Source organism: Arachis stenosperma, chromosome 3 (assembly GCF_014773155.1).
Source record: "Arachis stenosperma cultivar V10309 chromosome 3, arast.V10309.gnm1.PFL2, whole genome shotgun sequence".
NCBI lineage: Eukaryota > Viridiplantae > Streptophyta > Magnoliopsida > Fabales > Fabaceae > Arachis > Arachis stenosperma.
Genome location: NC_080379.1, coordinates 129,194,258 through 129,215,682, shown reverse-complemented (window position 1 = coordinate 129,215,682; position 21,425 = coordinate 129,194,258). Strand labels below are relative to the sequence as shown.

At 37.9% G+C, this 21,425-nt stretch overlaps 4 protein-coding genes across 6 annotated transcripts; 2 read left to right on the top strand and 2 right to left on the bottom strand.

The window, feature by feature from the left end:
• Positions 1-1,498: 1,498 nt before the first annotated feature.
• LOC130968479 (probable polygalacturonase) lies at positions 1,499-3,673 on the top strand. The gene is made up of 6 exons (XM_057893769.1): positions 1,499-1,653; positions 1,780-2,121; positions 2,196-2,316; positions 2,410-2,584; positions 2,722-2,792; positions 2,879-3,673. The coding sequence occupies exons 1-6, from the start codon at positions 1,594-1,596 to the stop codon at positions 3,583-3,585; spliced, it is 1,476 nt and encodes a 491-aa protein (XP_057749752.1). The 5' UTR covers positions 1,499-1,593; the 3' UTR covers positions 3,586-3,673.
• A 542-nt stretch (positions 3,674-4,215) lies between these two features.
• LOC130968480 (mitogen-activated protein kinase homolog MMK2-like) lies at positions 4,216-6,485 on the bottom strand. 3 transcript variants are annotated; one of them, XM_057893772.1, is made up of 7 exons: positions 6,256-6,485; positions 5,757-6,037; positions 5,532-5,661; positions 5,318-5,455; positions 4,892-5,224; positions 4,613-4,796; positions 4,216-4,523 (listed from the first exon to the last, which is right to left on the bottom strand). In XM_057893772.1, exons 2-7 carry the CDS (start codon positions 5,957-5,959, stop codon positions 4,348-4,350), a joined length of 1,164 nt encoding a protein of 387 aa, XP_057749755.1. In that variant the 5' UTR covers positions 5,960-6,037; positions 6,256-6,485; the 3' UTR covers positions 4,216-4,347. The 3 variants fall into 3 exon arrangements, with proteins under 3 accessions (XP_057749755.1, XP_057749754.1, XP_057749753.1); XM_057893771.1 differs by lacking the exon at positions 6,256-6,485 and adding an exon at positions 6,123-6,223; XM_057893770.1 differs by lacking the exon at positions 6,256-6,485 and having other exon boundaries at positions 5,757-6,114.
• Positions 6,486-8,105: 1,620 nt separating this feature from the next.
• On the top strand, positions 8,106-10,866 carry LOC130968542 (heat shock protein 83-like). Its single transcript, XM_057893881.1, has 4 exons — positions 8,106-8,452; positions 8,542-8,683; positions 8,766-9,046; positions 9,132-10,866. Exons 1-4 carry the CDS (start codon positions 8,315-8,317, stop codon positions 10,686-10,688), a joined length of 2,118 nt encoding a protein of 705 aa, XP_057749864.1. The 5' UTR covers positions 8,106-8,314; the 3' UTR covers positions 10,689-10,866.
• A 528-nt stretch (positions 10,867-11,394) lies between these two features.
• On the bottom strand, positions 11,395-13,682 carry LOC130968543 (40S ribosomal protein S10-1-like). Its single transcript, XM_057893882.1, has 6 exons — positions 13,594-13,682; positions 12,988-13,022; positions 12,858-12,906; positions 12,491-12,770; positions 12,255-12,387; positions 11,395-11,681 (listed from the first exon to the last, which is right to left on the bottom strand). Exons 2-6 carry the CDS (start codon positions 12,988-12,990, stop codon positions 11,601-11,603), a joined length of 546 nt encoding a protein of 181 aa, XP_057749865.1. The 5' UTR covers positions 12,991-13,022; positions 13,594-13,682; the 3' UTR covers positions 11,395-11,600.
• Between the last annotated feature and the right edge of the window lie 7,743 nt (positions 13,683-21,425).

Genomic DNA, 21,425 nt, shown 5'->3' with positions numbered 1-21,425 from the left:
TTTCCTTTCTTTTGGGCCTTGGCCCCGTCACTTATAAAAAAGTTGTAGTTGTTGTTCCAAAGAAAAAAAAAATACTAAAAGGCTAGCAAAATTTATTTTTTTATCAATATTTAGTCAATAATATTTAAAAATATAAACTAAAAATATATTATTGGGTTGCTAAACTAAAATTATTGGGTTGATAGTGTTTTTTGGAAATGAAATTCTATTTCATTTTGAGGTAGCTAACCTCATCGCTTTATTTTGATTTTTCTTAGTGAATTTTAACTCGCAAAGTCAGTTACCTTTCAAGTTTCAACATTATTACTACTTGACCAAAAACAAAAGGGGTTTAAAAGGTTAATTTTTTTTTCTCGCTTTGAAAAGACATGTTAATAATCCTTTCTTTAAGGGGCAAATGCACGGGCTATGCTTCTTTGTTGAGGCGAGAGGTCCAACCATTTTTGTTCCAAGAAATTGAAGAGAGGCTCGTGAAGAGTTAGCCATGGCAACATCAGCATCATGGGGTAGTCTTTGGCTCTTTGCGATTACTTAAATTCACGGGATGGATGTTAATTATTTAAATATTTGATTTGGTGATGATGTATGTGACTAATAATAATAATGCGTTATGCACATTGCGACAAGGTTCCGTGACAATTCCGGGCCCTCCTTGCCATGGCTAACTAGTAATATTTTAATAAAATAAAATAATCAGTTCTTTTGGATTAAAATTAATTAAATAATGGTACTATTTCCCAGCCAATACCCATAATTGGGCAAGGCCAAGGGAATCTTAATCTATTACTACTTCAAGCATTAGTAAATAAGACAGGAACATACACTAGTGCATCCACAGCATATTTCCACTCAATTTAGCATAATTATATGATACTTGTGAAGGTTAATGGTGGGTTGGTGTGCGAGGTATTGGGCACCATTGAAATGGATATAGAGCGAGATAAGTGATGTGTGTCCATTTTTTAATTGGTGGGAAGATAAGGCACGCACCAATTGAAGACACACTAGGACTAGGACTAGGGCATGCCCACTCCACTCTTGTAACAGATCAGAGGCAACACACAAGCTATAGTGAGTGGGGTACAAGGGAACCACAACCACATGTCAAAGAGTACAAAGACTGAAATGGCCTTGTAATAATGCCATTTTTTCTTCTATATCCATTCACACCTAATCCAATGAGCAGATGAAAAATTAGACTTGGATTCTTATAATGTGAATCATAAACAAAATTTTATGACGATGAAATTGTTGTTCACACGAAACATTTCTCGGAATCATAAGAGTCAGACTAGTCAGTTATGAAGCCCAATAATTTTAAAGTCTTCCAAAAAAAAAAAAGCTTTCACATGCATTCTATAACTTAGTAATTTCCTACTACGATATGTAACTGTAGATCCAGTAATTCCGTTAAGTATTCCACTCAAACTCTTTTACCCCTATCAATCATGTGCCAACATAAAAGAAAACCATATCAACTGATCACATGAGAAATAAGAAATGTGATTTATGGGACCCGGAAGCATAAATGAAAGTGACATAGTTAATGCCCTATAACAATGTCACTAATATATACACCTAGAATGTCTTTCTATGTTAACATACCAACATCTAAAGTCTAAACTCGGCATCTGTTCTCCGAGAAAACCTCAGGTACAATAACAATAACAATAACAAATTCGTTTCTCTCTTCTTGTTTCTTTCTTAGCATTAGGAATCAAGGCATGTTGATTCGTTTTGTTGAATGCGTATAAACTATTTGAAATGTGAATTTGGCAGGTCATGGATACATTGTTATTGTTACCACTAGTTCTTATGTTTGTTCCACCAAGCCTAAACATGGTAGAGAGTCGCAAGGCTCCAATTTCGGACTACTTTGAGTACAGTGCTGTTAACTGCAGAGCTTACAGTGCATCGCTCACAGATTTTGGTGGTGTTGGGGATGGAACAACTTTGAACACAAAGGCTTTTCAATCAGCCATAGATCATATGAGCCAGTTCTCATCAACTGGAGGCTCTCAACTCTTTGTTCCTCCCGGAAGATGGTTAACCGGTAGCTTCAATCTCACTAGCCACTTCACTCTATTCCTACACCAAGATGCTGTCATCCTTGCCTCTCAGGTATATGATATGCAAATGTTTTTCTTTTTAACTGTTTCAATTTTATGTTTGTACTATTGAAACTTTGGTATTAGGATGAGAGTGACTGGCCACTCATTGATCCCTTGCCGTCTTACGGCCGAGGGAGGGATGCGCAAGGTGGAAGGTATAGCAGTCTAATTTTTGGAACCAACCTTACAGATGTGATCATCACTGGTAATGAACTCAAAAGATGTTCTAGGAATTTAAAGTCTAGTCCAACTTAAAGAATTTCCTTCTTCTAATGATTGATTTCAAATTTATTTGCAGGGGACAATGGTACAATAGATGGACAAGGCGATGTTTGGTGGAAAAAATTCCACAAGGGTGATCTCAGTTATACTAGGCCTTACCTTATTGAAATAATGTATTCAGAGAATGTTCAGATATCTCATCTAACTTTGGTCAATTCTCCTTCATGGAATGTTCATCCTGTATATAGCAGGTTCATCATTTCGCCTCTTCTCCTTTTTCTGTTTTCAATATTGAATTAATAATCACCATTCACCAACACTGGAAACATCAGGCAGGGAAAGCTCACTATAATTTCTAATGAATATTAATATATGAATTTGAATGCAGCAATATTGTTGTTCAAGGCATCACAATACTTGCTCCAGTTAATTCACCAAATACTGATGGAATCAACCCTGGTATGTTCAGCTAACACCTGCATAACTTCCTCAATATGGCAATATTAACACACTAAAACTAAGGTTTCAGAATGCTTATGATGCAGACTCATGCACAAACACAAGAATTGAGGACTGCTACATTGTTTCTGGGGATGATTGTGTGGCGGTTAAGAGTGGTTGGGATGAGTATGGTATAGCATATGGAATGCCAACGAAACAACTAGCAATCCGGCGCCTGACATGCATTTCACCAACCAGCGCTGTGATAGCGTTGGGGAGTGAAATGTCCGGTGGGATTGAGGATGTGAGGGCTGAGGACATTGTAGCCATCAACTCAGAATCAGGTGTTAGGATCAAAACTGCTGTAGGAAGAGGAGGCTATGTTAAGGACATATATGTGAGAAGGATGACTATGAGTACCATGAGATGGGCATTTTGGATGACAGGAAATTATGGTTCTCATGCTGACAACAACTATGATCCCAATGCACTTCCTCTCATTCAGAACATCAATTACCGGGACATGGTTGCTCAGAATGTGACTATGGCAGCAAGATTGGAGGGTATATCCAATGCTCCATTCACTGGCATATGTATATCCAATGTGACTATTCAACTATCAAAGAAACCTTACAAAGTTCAATGGAATTGCACCAATGTGGCTGGGATTTCTAGTGGTGTGACTCCAGAGCCATGTATGCTGTTGCCAGATCAGGGACCGGAGAAGATTGGGGTATGTACCTTCCCAGAAGAGGGTTTGCCCATAGATGATGTCAAGTTCCAAACTTGCACTTATGCAAGGCATTTATGACTTATGACAGTGTAAAAGGAATCACCATACTTTATCAGAACAATGCAAATTGACAAACACAACAATGAAAATTTACATGTTTTTATTTTCTGCTTCTTAAACTCACTGATTGTATCCACTCACTTCGCAGAATAAAAAAACCGGTAAAAGCTTAAATAACATATGATCCTTTTCATTGTAGTGCTGCATTCAGTATTGTTTATGTAGGCTACTAGGATAGTTTCATTTTGCAGAGTTTAGTATTGTTTGCCATGGCGTTGGGATAGAATTCAAGCCATGTTCAACAAGACATGCAAAATAATTTTTTGCTCATTTTAACATAAATGCCGATATCACATTGAGTTACATTTTCAACAAGACTTTCAAGAACAAAATTTATTTTCATTTAATTCGTCAACTGTGAAAGAAGAAAAATCCTCATCAATGACCATAAGTGAAAGGTAGGTTCATAAGCGTGTAAGAAAATGCTGGTAAATCTAAAAATCGAAATTCGGAAAGATAATTGTTAGGTATTAATAAGAAAGAGAGTCCATAAGTTTGCAATGATATTGGGTCCCCAGAGAGTGTCCTAAAGCAAAGTCGAGCATAATACAACAGATTTAATTATTATTTGTCTAAATGCTTGTAACATCCACGAGAAATTTTGTTTATACCCTGGTTGGTGACATTTAGGTCTAAGATTACAAAGGAAGAGAAGTTTGTTGTCCCTAGCAAATCATCTGCATAGGATGATGATGGTATTTATGTGGTAACAGAAATCAATTAGTGAGAAGGTGGATCTGGATTGAACTTGACAGATTCCCTCCATATGAGCTCCTTGACATCCTCTTCAGTGCATGTTGGATGCTCAAAGTCAAAACTGAATGGCCTCGGACAAACAGGCTCATCATTGATGTTGTGAAGTGATGCTAGATATGGATGACAAAGTGCCTCATCAACTGCATCATATTCAAATTATGTTTGATAACATCATTTAAGTAATTAAGCCATCATGAGTTCGAGAATGGCGCATATATAATATACAAACCTGTGATGCGCTTGTTAGGATCAAACATGAGCATCTTTTCTAGGAGATCAAGTGCCTCAGGCATGACATTGGGGAACCTAGCAGCAAATTTTTGCTTGCGGTACTGCGGAAGCTGCTTGATGTATCTTCTTGCATTATCACTTCGGAGAAACCCAAGGCTGGCATCGTCAGGTGAACCTATCAACTTTTATATATGAAAAGGGAACACAGAATAGAATTGTCAAGTGGTTGATCTAATCATGAAATGAATGAATGAATGTATTAAGTAAGTCTATATACCTCAGTAATGAGCCTAAGTTGATGAACATAGTCCTTGCCAGGGAACAAGGGCTCTCGGGTCATAATCTCACCAAGAATGCATCCCACAGACCAGACATCAATGGCAGAGGTGTACTCAGAACAGTTAAGGAGCAGCTCGGGGGCACGGTACCATCGGGTGACAACATACTCTGTCATGAAATCCTGCTCAGAAGTAGTCCTTGCCAATCCAAAGTCGCCAATCTTGAGGTCGCAGTTGGCATTCATGAGCAGGTTACTCGGCTTCAGATCGCGGTGCAACACATTCGCTGAATGCACATATTTCAGTCCCCGTAACAGCTGGTACAAGAAGTACTGCACCCCAACCCAACCCAACCCAACCCAATCAATCAATTCGAAAATAATGATAACAAGAATTCAAATATCAGAGGAAGCAGTAGAGTGTACCTGACAGTGGCCATCAGTGAGAGGTTGGTCAGAATGAATGATGTGATGAAGATCAGTGTCCATCAATTCATAAACAATGTATACATCGTTGAATGTCTCCCTTTTCGGTGGTCGTATTATATCCTTTATCGCAATGATCTGTCAAAACATTATTATATACCAATTTCAGACTCTCTATCTAACTAAACACCTTAATACAGATACTCATACATACATTTTCATGATCCATGTGACGAAGGAGCTTGATTTCTCTGAGTGTCCTTCTAGCATCAATAATGTTGTCAAATGCGTTACCAATCTTCTTGATGGCAACTTGTTCGTGCGTCTCTGAGTTCACAGCAGCACTGATACCAAACGCACATCATGAATCAACTTGGTTCATGTAAGAAGAAGAAGAAGAAGAAGAAGAAGAAGAAGAAGAAGAAGAAGATTAGGTTACCAGATGATGCCATAAGCACCTCTGCCAATGGGGCGAATGGGAGGGACATACTTTGAAGTCACCTCGAACAAGTTGCCATACACATTGTACTGTGCATATCTGCCTCCATGGGTCACTACCCTCTTGATTTTAGCGTCCCCTGTTGCCGAACCAGAACCAGAACCAGAACCAGAACCAGCAGAGCTTGACTCTTTCGTTGCCATCTTCAGCTTGCCTTCAAGTTTCCTCTATCTCTTGTGTCTCTGATTCCGTTTTGTTTCTCTCTACTCAAATCCTATCATCTGTAGAGTCGTCCAATTCAGGTGACCAGTAGGATAACATAACAATAATAAAAAAAAATGAAAATAGAAATTAGAAGATAGATACTTATGGTCTTGGACCAAACATTTGTTGCAAGCTAAGCTAATCTTGACACGTTGTAGCTAGAACCCATGAAAAGCTAAGCAAAAGAGTAGTTGGAGTAATTGAAATGTTTAAATAAAAATCTTTTTCGCGGTACCTGTAAAATAAAAGGCCTGAGAAGTAACGTGATCTCTAGCTGCTAACAAAAGCATTGCATGTAGCTAGTTTGTCACGAGATGTATAATCCCCAACATGGTTAGTTGAGGCTCTAGAACCTGGGTTTGTTTCTCTTTTTAGGGTTGGTGTACAGAACCATGCCCCATTCTGAGTTTCACGAATTGCATATGATGTGGGTTGGTTGCTTTGAGTATTAAAAGTGGGGTGTCCGTGGTTTACAAATTCCCACGTATAGCAGTCGTTATGATATCAAAAGAGAAAAAAAGATGAAATGAACATGACTCGAAAAGGATTTGTTGGAAAGAAAGCAATTTTATTGTGCAGGTGAACGTACGTTCGTTCGTATGATCAGTATGTTGGCCAAAGCAATTAATTAGCGTCAACACATCTATATAGCTCTCAATTGTTGTGAGAGATGCTATGAAATATGAGATACAGAGTTGATCATTTTTGGGGTCGAAGTGGAAGTGGAACCATCACATTCGCATGTCTCATGTCTTGCTCTTCGTTTTGAATAATCGTTATCAACAAATAAACGCTTGTGAAAAGTATGCTTCAAAGATTGTCAACAACGTCCTCAATAAGCATTACAGCAGTATATGCAAAACAAAGTAGTAACCATGTTAGGATAAGACATTAGGTGAATCTCAAACAAGCTCTAAACTAGTAAACTACATGCAAACAACAGAAACTAAGTTCCTCTTCAAACTTCAAATATAAGAAATGAAAATTTTGCCTTTTTCACTTGCATATTGTTATTATACAGTTCTTCTGGGGATATGATGAGAATAACAATTTAAACCGATTTGAGCGTTTTCTTTTTTGGACTTTATGCTCACAAATAACTGCCAAAAATTTAACTAAACAGTAGCCCAATACAGCCCACAGTTGATTTTGTGAAAAATCGTATGCCCACGGTTGGTTTATAGGAATGGGCCTATTCCAATCAATAGGTCTTTTGGACTAAGTAAAGCAAAAACAAGACCTAAATGAAACTGAAACAAGTTCGGCTGTTAGATCGAATAAAAAAGCCGACCCAAGTATACCAAAAAAAAATGTTCAAATCAGAAACAAAAAGATAGCGTGCGGGTAGTGTTCGAACTGCGAACCAACATTCCACACGTAACATCTATAAAGCAACTATTTAAAATTTTAAATGAATATGGCAAAAACACATTTTTTAACAACATAAAAATTAAAAATAACACTTTTATAAAAATAGCACTTTTATAAGATATTAAAATCTAATCATATAGTGCATGTTTGGACACCATTATTTTGTTAAAAAAAGATCTTTTTTCAATGAAAAAAGATCTTTTTTAATTTTTTAACGTGTTTGGCAAATTTCTAGTAGTAAAAGTAAAAGCACTAGTAAAATAAAAAAAAGATCTTTTTTGAGAAGTTGTAATTTACATCTTTTTTTAAAAGATCTTTTTTCCTTAAAAAAAGATGTTTTTCATGTAATAAATAAACAAAAAGATCTTTTATATTATTATACCCAAACATAATTGATAGATAAAAAGACTTTTTTACATGAGATATCCAAACATAAAATTACTTTTACTTCTCTATAAGATCTTTTAAAAAAAGATAACTCAAAAAAAAGATCTTTTCTTAAAATCTCACCCAAACAAGCCCATAATCTATTATCTAAAGATAAAAAAAATATTTTTATATAAAGACATTCTCACCTTTATTAAATCTAAATATAAAAAAACCCAAAACTAACCGCTAAATGTATGCATCCAAGTTTGTGTGTTAAGTAGGAGCGTGTTCTAGTAGTATATAATAGAGAAATCTATTGATGAAAAAGGGCAGGTAGCGTGGCAAAATACGGAAGTGAAAGCAAAGCGGAGAAAAGTCCAGAAGCTTTGATATTTGTCTATGTTCTTCCCAGACGTAATATGTGATGCCCCAGAAGCATGTCCTCACCTTATATATATATTAAAATGTCACCTTACAAATTAGGCATATACATTTGCATCATTCACTGCCGTTGTACACTGCAAATAAGTGAATAACAATAACCGAGTTTGAGTATGGCTGAGGTTCAGATGGGAGAGTCTGAGACTTTTGCATTCCAGGCTGAGATCAACCAACTGCTTAGCTTGATCATCAACACCTTCTACAGCAACAAGGAGATCTTCCTTCGTGAGCTCATTAGCAATGCTTCCGACGTATGTGTTATTGTTGTTATTATTATTATATTAAACATCGTGATTTTGTGAGTTAATTTCTTAATTGTGTGATATATAATGGCATGCAGGCACTGGACAAAATCAGATTCGAGAGCTTGACAGAGAAATCGAAGCTTGATGCTCAGCCTGAGCTCTTCATTAGGATTGTTCCTGACAAGACCAATAAGACCCTCTCTGTTATAGACAGTGGCTCTGGCATGACCAAAGCTGGTTAGTTATTAGTAACAGCATACATAGAAAGTATTATTCTATTCTATACTTTACTATAAGCATAACATTTAATTGTGTGTAGAGTTGGTGAATAATCTGGGGACAATAGCGAGGTCTGGCACGAAGGAGTTCATGGAAGCACTGCAGGCGGGTGCAGATGTTAGCATGATTGGGCAATTCGGTGTTGGCTTCTACTCTGCCTATCTTGTTGCCGACAAGGTCATTGTCACCACCAAGCACAACGACGACGAGCAATATGTCTGGGAGTCTCAGGCCGGTGGATCCTTCACCGTCACTAGAGACCTCCAAGGTGAACCCCTCGGTAGAGGCACCAAGATCACCCTCTTCCTCAAAGATGATCAGGTTCAACTCTCACTTATTACTGCATCCTGTCACTTCATATGTTTTGGTGATTCAATGATTCACGTGAATCTTGTGTTTGTCGCAGTTGGAATACTTGGAGGAGAGGAGAATCAAGGATTTGGTGAAGAAGCACTCGGAATTCATCAGCTATCCTATATATCTATGGACGGAGAAGACCACGGAGAGGGAGGTGAGCGACGACGAGGAGGAAGAATCCTCCAAGAAGGAGAAGGAAGAGGAAGGGGATGTGGAGGAGGTGGATGAGGACAAATCAAAAGAGAAGAAGAAGAAGAAAGTGAAGGAAGTGAGGCATGAGTGGCAGCAGATTAACAAGCAGAGACCGATTTGGCTGAGGAAGCCAGAGGAGGTAACGAGGGAGGAATATGCAGCATTCTACAAGAGCCTCACCAATGACTGGGAGGACCATCTCGCAGTGAAGCACTTCTCCGTGGAAGGCCAGCTGGAGTTCAAGGCTATTCTCTTCGTTCCAAGAAGAGCACCCTTTGATCTCTTTGACACCAGAAAGAAGCTCAACAATATCAAACTCTATGTGAGAAGGGTCTTCATCATGGACAATTGTGAGGAACTCATCCCTGAGTACCTCGGTTTCGTGAAGGGCGTCGTGGACTCCGATGATCTCCCACTCAACATCTCCCGCGAGACGCTTCAGCAGAACAAGATTCTCAAAGTCATCAGGAAGAATTTGGTGAAGAAATGCATTGAGATGTTCTTTGAGATTGCGGAGAACAAGGATGACTACAACAAATTTTACGATGCATTCTCCAAGAACATCAAGCTTGGGATTCATGAGGATAGCCAGAACAGAGCCAAACTGGCAGAGCTTCTTAGGTACCATTCAACCAAGAGTGGTGATGAGATGACAAGCCTCAAGGACTACGTCACCAGGATGAAGGAGGGTCAGCAGTCTATATACTACATCACCGGTGAGAGCAAGAAGGCTGTGGAGAATTCACCGTTCCTCGAGAGGCTTAAGAAGAGGGGCTATGAGGTGTTGTTCATGGTGGACGCAATTGATGAGTATGCTGTTACTCAGCTCAAGGAGTATGACGGGAAGAAGCTTGTCTCTGCAACCAAGGAAGGGCTGAAGCTGGAAGACGAGACGGAAGAAGAGAAGCAAAAGAGGGAGGAGAAGAACAAGTCATTCGATAATCTGTGCAAGACAATGAAGGAGATTCTTGGTGACAGGGTGGAGAAGGTGGTTGTGTCTGATAGGATTGTGGACTCGCCGTGTTGCTTGGTGACGGGGGAATATGGATGGAGTGCAAACATGGAGAGGATCATGAAGGCGCAGGCTCTCAGGGACAACACAATGAGCTCGTACATGAGCAGCAAGAAGACTATGGAGATCAACACTGAGAATGGGATCATGGAGGAGCTCAGGAAAAGGGCTGAGACTGACAAGAACGACAAGTCCGTCAAGGATTTGGTACTGCTCCTCTATGAGACGGCGCTGTTAACGTCCGGTTTCAGCCTCGACGATCCCAACTTGTTTGCGTCGAGGATCCACAGGATGCTCAAGTTGGGTTTGAACATTGAGGAGGGTGAGGCTGCTGAAGATGCAAACATGCCGCCCCTTGAAGAGGAAGCAAACGAGGAGAGCAAGATGGAAGAGGTTGACTAAACTAGACACCATCATGTAATAGTTTTGTATATGGTATCATGTAGCTTCGGTGCTTGCTTTGGATTTGTTTCGGGTTAAACTAATACTATTACACTATAGTGAATTAGTGATACCAGCCAAGACTTTCTAATAATAAATCAGAGATATCACCCGTTATGTTCCATAATAAATTGCATGTTGCTTTGTTTGGAAAACTATATATATACAGACTAGGATCGTTCGTCTGGAGTTATAATACATTCAACTCAGATTTCACCAACAAATATTGCCAAATGCCAAGTAATAATTTGGACTATATTGTTAATTCACCATTTTAAAGCTTACAAAGTAAATGATTAAATTATTGATACCCATAGCCCAGATTAGCTGGACAATAAATTAAAAACATACTAGTTCTCATTCTGATTCTCATTTCGACCAAAACAAATAAGATCTTTTATTCTGTTTTGAAAACGGAATTTTATATATATTCAATAGTTGGCCCGATCAAATAAGTTTACTATCTGTTTGGCTCATGATTTTGTACGATTAGGGGGCGTCACCCTAGCACAAACCTCACATGGCATGGATACGAAGTATCAATTAGTATCACTTCAACCCAACGGTGGCTAAACGCCAGACTTATACAGTTTTTTATTCTCTCGTATCTGGATCGCATTAATACTACCAAAAAGCTGGGAGAATAAACCTGAAGCGAACACCATAGTAAACGAAAATACTATAGATTTGGTGGAGGGGAAGTAACCACATGCAAATGGCGGACAAGTTATCAAGAACGTCTCAATTCAAAATTTCTTTGCATGAGTAGGGAACCGATCATCAAAAGTGTAAGTATAGAGTTCTTCAATTTCTAGGTAAGGATAACTAAACAGAGCCAGAAAATTAAGCAAAATCTAAGGTTGACCATTACACTCATGGAAGATTTGAGCTAGAAGGTGGTGCCCCACCAAAACTGCCAGAACCTCGGCCAAAGCCTGGTCTTCCACCAGCACCCTGCAATATAGCAAACCAACTTACTCAGTTAGAATCGAAAAGATTACAGAACATATGGAGCACAAACAAGTGCCAATGCAGTTTTGAGCACTAGAATACTGCTATGATAAAGAGCTACGTTACAACAACCGATCTGTTTCACTAACTCCAATAAAAGAGCCTACTGAGACAATCATATAGTAAATGACAATAATAGTGCTTAAGTCATCCAAACATTAGACATCTCAAATGGGAGAGTCAGTATTGACATAGGATGAAAAGTGAGTTGCAGAAAGCCCAAAACTTCAGCTTCTAAGTTGCAAAACTTGATATTGAACCTAAAATTAGAGTTCCTAAGAAAAAGAAAGTGGAGTTGCGTTTCTAGCAAATAAATGTTAAACATGAATTACAGATTTAAAATGTTAGGCAGAAATAGACAGAAATTGCACCTCCACAAACAAGGCATTTATGCACATGTTAATCTTGTTCAATGAAAGATAATGACAAAGTAACATTACAACTAACAGCAAATTATAAAATAAATTTTAAAACAAATGAAAGAAATATGGAAAATTGCAATCACAGAAGCATTACCCCAAAAGAAGGCTTGTAATCTGCAGGTGCCCCTCCCTTATCACCTCCAAAATCACCACCAGGACCACGGGGACCTCCACGGTATCCATCACGGTCACCAAACCTACGCTCTCCTTCAAAGCGTGGAGGACCCCTGTTCAACATCCATACACATCAAATTTACAATCGATCGCGAAATCCAAAAAAACAACCAACGGAACAGAATATGACAGTAAGATAGGTTACTAGAAGTATACCTAGGGCGATCGCCAGGTGGACCACCAAATGGACGACCTGGAGCCTTTGGTTGTTTCTTTAGAGTGGCAGGTACAATTTCCGAAGGAAGATTGAGGTAGGTTCTGAGGTGTTCAATGCCATCATTGGTGAGAAACCAATAATAGTGCATCCAAGCAAATGTCTCCCTCACATACTCCTTTGACTTGAAACTCTGCATCAGCTTAATCACCTGTAGATTTGGCACCTCAATCTCAGGGTGCTTCGCCAGGTTGAAGTCCTTCTTTGCATAGCAAACTCCCTCTGAACCCACACAATTTTCACATGACAATGTAACTTCAAAACCATCCATTAGCAAAACATATATGACTTATGAGACAAAACAGTTACCTTGGAAGAGATATTTGCAGATCTCTTTGCGGTTCTTCTCCGGAATGATCTAAGCAAGCAAAAATTCATTTGAGCAAATTGAAGCAAACATTTAAGTAACTGACATAAGAAGGGGACACAGGAAACATACCATGATTTCAAGGTTGGGGTTGGCAGAAGAGGACTCTGCAAACAAATCCACACCATTAGCATTTAGACACGTGAACATAACACATCATATGCAGCAGATAGTATCTAGGACAATCCAACACAAATAGTTCTAAGTTCTACCATAATTACAGGATTGACAAAAAAATAACCTCATCAATCATACTTTAACCGTGCACTTGATCAACTTAGTCATTGACAGGCTTTAAATAATTAACCAGAACTTTAAAATTTCAATTATAAGCAAATCCAGGGTTTCAAACATGATGACATATAATTACTGACGAAATGCTAAAGGCAATACAGAGCACAGAAAGTTTATTAACGGCAAGCATTCACCTAAGAATATAAGGCTTTAATGAAACAAAAAAATGAAGATAAGAAATAATCACGACCTAATTAGTAACACCAGTAAACCCAAACGCAACGGAACCAAACAATCAGGATTTCAATCAACGGAAAGATGAAGGTTCATTGGCTGCAGATAAATTATTAAAAACAGAGAAGTTTCACTGAACCTTTCACCGATTTTAGTAAATATATTGCTGAATTCGTGAGAGGCTAAGAGGATAAGAGATTCATAGCTCACCTAAAGATGATGCAAGCTCTTCGGGGATCGGCTGCTAAGATTGAGAAAAAGAAGAAAACCCTAGGGTTTGGGAGTTGAGAATTCATTTTATATTTGGTTTATAAAGATTACGTGGACGACTAAGATTGGCACTTATACTTCCATAAATTCAACGGTTTGGATTTGTGTAACGCAGATCCCCCTCCAACGTCTAAGTGGCATCCGGCCATCAGATCATGTTGTTACTTCTATTTTTTTTTTTATTTAAAAAGTATTAAAAGCTTTTTTCTCCTTAAAAGTAAATTTCTGTGCTCTTTTTTCACATTTTTATATAAGGCAGATCCTCTCTAATGCATGTTTTTATGCAAAAGAATTATGTTTTTTAACTCAAAAAAATTCATTGAGTGCGAATATTATATTTAAATTATTAAATTTTGATTGTTAAATTTATTTAATTTATTATTTAATTAATTATAATTTGACCGAATTTTATATCTTATCCACCTTATTTAAAATTTTGCCCTCAAACTTTGCTCTTCTATCTTCATATAGGTTTCGTCAAGTTCAACTATCCTCATACCATTCATTCCACCTTTCTCCAATATCATTTTCAATACCAAATCACGTTCTTCACCCTCATACACAAGATCATGAACTTGATCAAATTCAAACCTAAGCTATATTCATCTGTTTCACTTTTAGCTTCTTTTAGATTTCTCCCAATAACTAACCAATGTCAAGTTCACCTCACCCTTCATAAAACTTTCTAAGCTAAAACTCCCGATTGAAATCATAACTTAAGATCTCTAAACTCTTCAAGTTCTTTTAGAATTCCGACAGAACCTCCCTTATAAATCTGGGTTTACCACCCTTCACGGGTTCTCGCAAACCAATCTCAGTAAAACATCGGCATTTGAATTTAATGTTTTCCAAATTCATCTTTCAAATGTAATCATTATACATTTCAATCTAAATCCAAGGTCATCATGATCAAATATCGTAATACTTATCTCTCAAACATGACAATTGGTACTTATTTATTACCTAAATCTAATGACACACCAACAATCTTTTCCGTATCCAGTTCAGAATGAGTCAAGGTTCACAGCCACAATCAAATTCAATTATCTAGGAATCATTACTTGCATTAACCCACTAAACCCTTTGAGTATTTTAAGTTTAAGATATTCTAGTCAACTTTACACCTCCTATTCGTAACTATCATGTGTTACTGCTTCCACAAGCTTCCGCTGCGTCACTTTGATTTGTAACCACCAAGAATCCAATCATGCATTCATGTCATATTCTCCTATCGGATCACAAAATCTAGGCCCACTCCTAAGCTTTCTCAACCTGACCGTAATAATGCTTATGCTTATCCTAAGACTCAATCAAAATCTCTTAAAAATTCTTGATCTCCATACTCACATTACGTAATTGTTCAAAATTTATGATATCAATTGCCTAGCAATTAGTCATTCTCCAATTTCTACATAAGTGCTCAATTTCACAAACTTTTATTCTAATTCAAATCCAAACTATACTAATGCAAATTACAAGCCCCATCTACTCTAAATTATCAAGTTCCAATCAATTCAAGCCTAATTAAATAAATCATCTAACCAACTATTCGCCTCCAAGTATTTCACTCAACAATCCAAACCAACACACCAATCTCAAATATACCACTGCCAAGATTCCTATATCGGTGTTCCCTCATTAATTTGTTCTTAGGAATTCCTCCCCGAGTACCTCAATCATGTACATGAGATGCCATTCCGGTACTGTCCACACCAAACAAACGATATCCAGGTGATCAACCCCAATATCTCAAGTTAATTTCTTCAAATTACTAAAAGTACACTCATGAACTTCATGCTAGACATATCAGTTAGATACCCTAACTAGCACAGGCACAGACTCAGAGTATGCATTGAACTATAAGTAGTCCCTCCCTCAGGCTCACGAGGATGAACTGCTCTGATACCATAATATAACACTTAATATTCAAATCCTTATGCTCGAGCTATAAGTCAATGATAATAAGGTGGTACTGATGAGCGGATAATTTATACGCTTTTTGGCATTGTTTTTAGGTAGTTTTTAGTAGGTTCTAGCTACTTTTCAGTATGTTTTTATTAGTTTTCATGCAAAATTCATATTTCTGGACTTTACTATGAGTTTGTGTATTTTTCTATAATTTTAGGTATTTTCTGGCTGAAATTGAAGGATCTGAGCAAAAATCTGATTCAGGCTGAAAAAGGACTCCTGATGTTGTTGGATTCTGACCTCCCTGTACTTGAAATGAATTTTCTAGAGCTACAGGAGTCCAATTGACGCTCTCTCAATTGCGTTAGAAAGTAGACATCTAGGGCTTTTCAGCAATATATAATAGTCTATACTTTGCTCGAAGATAAATGACATAAATTGGCATTTAACACCAGTTCCATGTTCCATTCTAGCGTTAAACGCCAGAAACAGGTTACAAGTTGGAGTTAAACGCCCAAAACAGGTTACAGCCTGGCATTTAACTCCAGAAACAGCCTGGCATTTAACTCCAGAAACAGCCTATGCATGTGTAAAGCTCAAAGCTCAGCCCCAACACACACCAAGTGGGCCCCAGAAATGGATTTCTACACTATCTATCTCAGTTTACTCATTTTCTGTAAACTTAGGTTACTAGTTTAGTATTTAAACAACTTTTAGAGATTTATTTTGTACCTCATGATATTTTTAGATCTGAACTTTGTACTCTTTGACGGCATGAGTCTCTAAACTCCATTGTTGGGGGTGAGGAGCTCTGCTGTGTCTCGATGAATTAATGCAATTATTTCTGTTTTCTTTTATTCAAACACGCTTGTTTCTATCTAAGATATTCATTCGCACTTCAATATGATGAATGTGATGATCCGTGACACTCATCACCATTCTCAACCTATGAACGTGTACCTGACAACCACCTCTGTTCTACATTAGATTGAATGAGTATCTCTTGGATTCCTTAATCAAAGTCTTCGTGGTATAAGCTAGAATCCATTGGCAGCATTCTTGAGAATCCGGAAAGTCTAAACCTTGTTTGTGGTATTCCGAGTAGGATTCAGGGATTGAATGACTGTGACGAGCTTCAAACTCACAAGGGTTAGGCGTAGTGATAGACGCAAAAGGATCAACGGATCCTATTCCAGCATGAGTAAGAACCGACAGATCATTAGCCGTGCGGTGACAGCGCACCTAGACCATTTTCACTGAGAGGACGGATGGTAGCCATTGACAACGGTGATCCACCAACACACAGCTTGCCATAGGAGGAACCTTGCGGCGTGAAGAAGAAGACAGGGGGAAAGCAGAGATTCAGAAGACAAAGCATCTCCAAAACTCCAACAAATTCTCCATTACTGCATAACAAGTATTATTTAATCCATGCTTTTTATTTACTACCAATCAAAACTGAGAATTATTATTATCCTGACTAAGAGTTACAAGATAACCATAGCTTGCTTCAAGCCAACAATCTCCGTGGGATTTGACCCTTACTCACGTAAGGTATTACTTGGACGACCCAGTGCACTTGCTGATTAGTGGTACGAGTTGTGAAAAGTGTGATTTACAATTTCGTGCACCAAGTTTTTGGCGCCGTTGCCGGGGATTGTTTGAGTTTGAACAACTAACGGTTTATTTTGTTGCTTAGATTAGGAATAATTTATTTTGTTGTGTTTAGAGTCACTAGGATTGCATCTTATATTTTTCCTTTCAAAAATCCTTTAAAAATATCATTTTTCCTTATTAATTTTTTAATTTTTCTTTGAGTTTAGTTTCATATTTTAAGTTTGGTGTCCATTGCATATTTTTATTTTTCTTCATAATTTTCGAATTGCATGATTTTTGTTTTCCTTCAATTTTTCAAAAAGACTTCTCTTTTGCTTAATCCCTGCATTTGTTAAATGTGTCTATGTTCTTGTGTATTTTTCTTGTTTGATCTTTAGTTTTTCTTGTTCCGTGTCTTTTCTTGTTTTTCTTGTGTCTTTTTCAAATTATCAGTATTCAAAAATTTATTTATTAAATACCCTATTAAAACACGTTAAATTTGTAGCTCAATTGGCTAGAATGTGTGCTTATGTTCTTGGTAATTGGGTATCTTCCTTTTAAAACTTCTTCAAAAATAATTTTTCTTTGATTGAATCTTGTGCCAAATTTTAAGTTTGGCGTTCTCTTGTTAATTTTCCTATAGTTTTCGAAAATTTTATTTTGGTTTTCTAAAAATTTTAAGTTTGGTGTTCTATCTTCATGTTCTTGTTGTTCTTGTGATTCTTCAAAGTGTTCTTGAGTCTTCCTTGTGTTTTGATCTTAAAATTTTTAAGTTTGGTGTTCCTTGGTGTTTTCCCTCCAAAATTTTCGAAAACAAGGAGCATTAGATCTAAAAATTTTAAGTTGTGTGTCTTTTGTGTGTTTTTCTCTTTCATCATAAAATTCAAAAATAAAAAATATCTTCTCTAACTATTTTTGAGCAAATATTTCAAAATTTTTCAAAAAAATTCAAATTTCAATTTCAAACTTTATCTTATCATATCTTAGTTGTCAAGTTTTTAAAAATCATATCTTTTTCAAATCATATCCTTTTAAAAAAAATTTTAAAAAAAAAATCATATCTTTTTCAAAAATTCCTAACCACTTTTTCTCTTTCTTCATTTTTCGAAAATCCTCACCCATCTTTCAATTATTTTATTTTATTTTATTTTATTTTTTTATTTTCGTTTTCATAAAAAAAACATTTTAATACTATTTGAATCTCTAATTCACAACATCTCCCTTTCTCCATCATGGACCTAAGTGGAAATAAACAGTCCAGAAGGACTCTGGGGTCATATGCTAACCCCACTACTACTTCATATGGGAGTAGTATCTGTATACCCTCCATCGGAGTCAGTAGTTTTGAGTTGAATCCTTAGCTCATTATCATGGTGCAACAAAGTTGCCAGTATTCCGGTCTTCCACAGGAAGAACCTACAGAGTTTCTGGCATAGTTTTTACAAATTGCTGACACAGTACATGATAAGGAAGTAGATCAGGATGTCTACAGATTATTACTATTTCTATTTACTGTAAAAGACCAAACTAAGAGGTGGTTAAATAACCAACCTAAGGCTAGCATAAGGACATAGAAACAGTTGTCAGAAAAATTCCTGAATCAATATTTCCCTCCAAAACGGATGACACAGCTAAGGCTGAACATCCAAGGCTTTAAACAAGGAGATAATGAATCTCTTTATGATGCTTGGGAGAGATACAGAGAGATGCTAAGAAAATACCCCTCTGAAATGTTTTCAGAGTGGGTGCAGTTAGACATCTTCTATTATGGGCTTATAGAGAAAGCTCAGATGTCTTTGGACCACTCAGCTGGTGGATCTATACACATGAGAAAGACAATTGAAGAAGCTCAAGAGCTCATTGATACAGTTGCCAGAAATCAGCATCTGTATCTATGTAGTGAGTCTTCCATGAAAGAAGAGGCTAAAACAGTAACTGCTTAACTCAGTCCTGCAAAACAAGTTACTGAATTCAATCAGTAATTAGATTTTCTAACAAAACAGCTAGCCGAATTCAAAGAGATACTACAAGACACAAGAATGGCTAATATGAATATGGAAGTGCAGTTGAAGCAAACAAAACAGCAGTTATCAAAACAAATAACAGAAGAGTGCCAGGCAGTTCAATTAAGAAGTGGAAAAACATTAAATACCTCACTTCAAAGTAGCAGAAAGCCAAGAAATGAACAAACTGCTATCCAAAATCCCTCTGAGGATAGTAAGAGCCCAGAGAGGAATAATTCTGGCACTCAAACGCCAGAAAAGAGTGGAGAGCTGACGTTAAACGCCCAACCCATGCTCAGTTATGGCGTTCAAACGCCACAAGCAGGCAAGGAGTTGGCATTAAACGCCCAAGGGAAGCTCAGTTCTGGCGTTCAAACGGCAAAAATAGGTAAGGAGTTGGCGTCCAACGCCAATCCAGCTTCCAACCCTGGCATTCAAACGCCAGTGAGGGATCAGACACATACAAGTGCTGATAGCAACCACATCTGTAGGAAATAAACCTGCAGCAACTAAGGTTGAGGAATACAAAGCCAAAATGCCTTATCCTCAGAAACTCCGCCAAGCGGAACAGGATAAGCAATTTGCCCGCTTTGCAGACTATCTCAGGACTCTTGAAATAAAGATTCTGTTTGCAGAGGTACTTGAGCAAATACCCTCTTATGCTAAGTTCATGAAAGAGATCTTAAGTCATAAGAAGGATTGGAGAGAAACTGAAAAAGTTTACCTCACTGAAGAATGCAGTGTAGTCATGCTGAAAAGCTTACCAGAGAAGCTTAAGGATCCTGGAAGCTTTATGATACCATGCACATTAGATGGCACTTGTACCAAGACAGCTCTATGTGATCTTGGGGCAAGTATCAACCTAGTACCTGCATCCACTATCAGAAAGCTTGGCTTGGCAGAAGAAATCAAGCCAACCAGGATCTGTCTTCAACTTGCTGATGGCTCCATTAAATACCCATCAGGCATGATTGAGGATATGATTGTCACAGTTGGGCCATTTGCATTCCCTACTGATTTTGTAGTGCTGTAGATGGAGAAGCACAAGAGTGCAACTCTCATCCTAGGAAGACCTTTCCTAGCAACTGGACGAACCCTTATTGATGTCGAAAAAGGGAAAGTTACCCAAAGAGTCAATGAGGATGAGTTCAGGCTGAATGCTATTGAAGCAACGAAGCATCCAGACACAACAAATGACTGCATGAGCGTTGATGTTATTGACTCCCTGGTAGAGGAGATCAATATGGCTGAGAGTCTCGAGTTAGAGCTAGAGAATATCTTTAAAGATGTTCAGCCTGATCTGGAGGAATCAGAGAGAATAATAGAACCTCTAAAAACCCATCAGGAAGAGGAGAAACCTCCTAAACCTGAGCTCAAACCATTGCCACCATCCCTAAAATATGCATTTTTGGGAGAAGGTGACACTTTTCCTGTAATCATAAGCTCTGCCTTAGAGCCACAGGAAGAGAAAGTACTAATTCAAGTGCTAAAGACACACAAGACAGCTCTTGGATAGTCCATCAGTGATCTTAAGAGCATTAGCCCAGCCAGATGCATGTACAAGATCCTATTGAAGGATGATGCTAAGCCAGTGGTTCAACCACAGAGGCGACTGAATCCGGCTATGAAGGAGGTGGTGTAAAAGGAGGTCACTAAATTACTAGAGGCTGGGATTATTTATCTTATTTCTGATAGCCCTTGGGTGAGCCCTGTCCAAGTTATCCCCAAGAAGGGAGGCATGATAGTGGTTCATAATGAAAAGAATGAACTGGTTCCTACAAGAACAGTTACAGGTTGGCGCATGTGTATTGACTACAGAAGACTCAATACAGCCATTAGAAAGGATCATTTCCCTTTACCATTCATAGACCAGATGCTAGAAAGACTAGCAGGTCATAATTACTACTGCTTTCTGGATGGCTATTCAGGTTACAACCAGATTGCAGTAGATCCCTACGATCAAGAGAAAACAGCATTCACATGTCCATCTGGAGTGTTTGCTTACAGAAGGATGCCATTTGGTCTGTGTAATGCACCTGCAACCTTTCAGAGGTGCATGCTCTCTATTTTCTCTGATATGGTGGAAAAGTTTCTGGAAGTCTTCATGGACGACTTCTCAGTATTTGGAGACTCATTCAGCTCTTGTCTTGACCATCTAGCACTTGTTCTAAAAAGGTGCCAAGAGACTAACCTGGTTTTAAACTGGGAAAAATGTCACTTTATGGTGACTGAAGGAATTGTCCTTGGGCATACAATTTCGAACAA

What these genes read in the sequence shown, in the direction of transcription:
- LOC130968542 (XM_057893881.1), top strand. Translation starts at nt 8,315, where the DNA reads ATGGCTGAGGTTCAGATGGGAGAGTCTGAGACTTTTGCATTCCAGGCT. An exon ending in CTCTGGCATGACCAAAGCTG is followed by an intron (nt 8,684 to 8,765) that starts GTTAGTTATTAG and finishes AATTGTGTGTAG; the next exon opens with AGTTGGTGAATAATCTGGGG. An exon ending in TCTTCCTCAAAGATGATCAG is followed by an intron (nt 9,047 to 9,131) that starts GTTCAACTCTCA and finishes TGTTTGTCGCAG; the next exon opens with TTGGAATACTTGGAGGAGAG.
- LOC130968479 (XM_057893769.1), top strand. Translation starts at nt 1,594, where the DNA reads ATGTTAACATACCAACATCTAAAGTCTAAACTCGGCATCTGTTCTCCG. An exon ending in GTTCTCCGAGAAAACCTCAG is followed by an intron (nt 1,654 to 1,779) that starts GTACAATAACAA and finishes TGAATTTGGCAG; the next exon opens with GTCATGGATACATTGTTATT. An exon ending in GTTCATCCTGTATATAGCAG is followed by an intron (nt 2,585 to 2,721) that starts GTTCATCATTTC and finishes ATTTGAATGCAG; the next exon opens with CAATATTGTTGTTCAAGGCA.
- LOC130968480 (XM_057893772.1), bottom strand. Translation starts at nt 5,959, where the DNA reads ATGGCAACGAAAGAGTCAAGCTCTGCTGGTTCTGGTTCTGGTTCTGGT. An exon ending in GGTGCTTATGGCATCATCTG is followed by an intron (nt 5,662 to 5,756) that starts GTAACCTAATCT and finishes GTTTGGTATCAG; the next exon opens with TGCTGCTGTGAACTCAGAGA. An exon ending in TCACTGATGGCCACTGTCAG is followed by an intron (nt 5,225 to 5,317) that starts GTACACTCTACT and finishes GTTGGGGTGCAG; the next exon opens with TACTTCTTGTACCAGCTGTT.
- LOC130968543 (XM_057893882.1), bottom strand. An exon ending in CCACCTGGCGATCGCCCTAG is followed by an intron (nt 12,388 to 12,490) that starts GTATACTTCTAG and finishes GATGTTGAACAG; the next exon opens with GGGTCCTCCACGCTTTGAAG. An exon ending in ATTACAAGCCTTCTTTTGGG is followed by an intron (nt 11,682 to 12,254) that starts GTAATGCTTCTG and finishes GCTATATTGCAG; the next exon opens with GGTGCTGGTGGAAGACCAGG.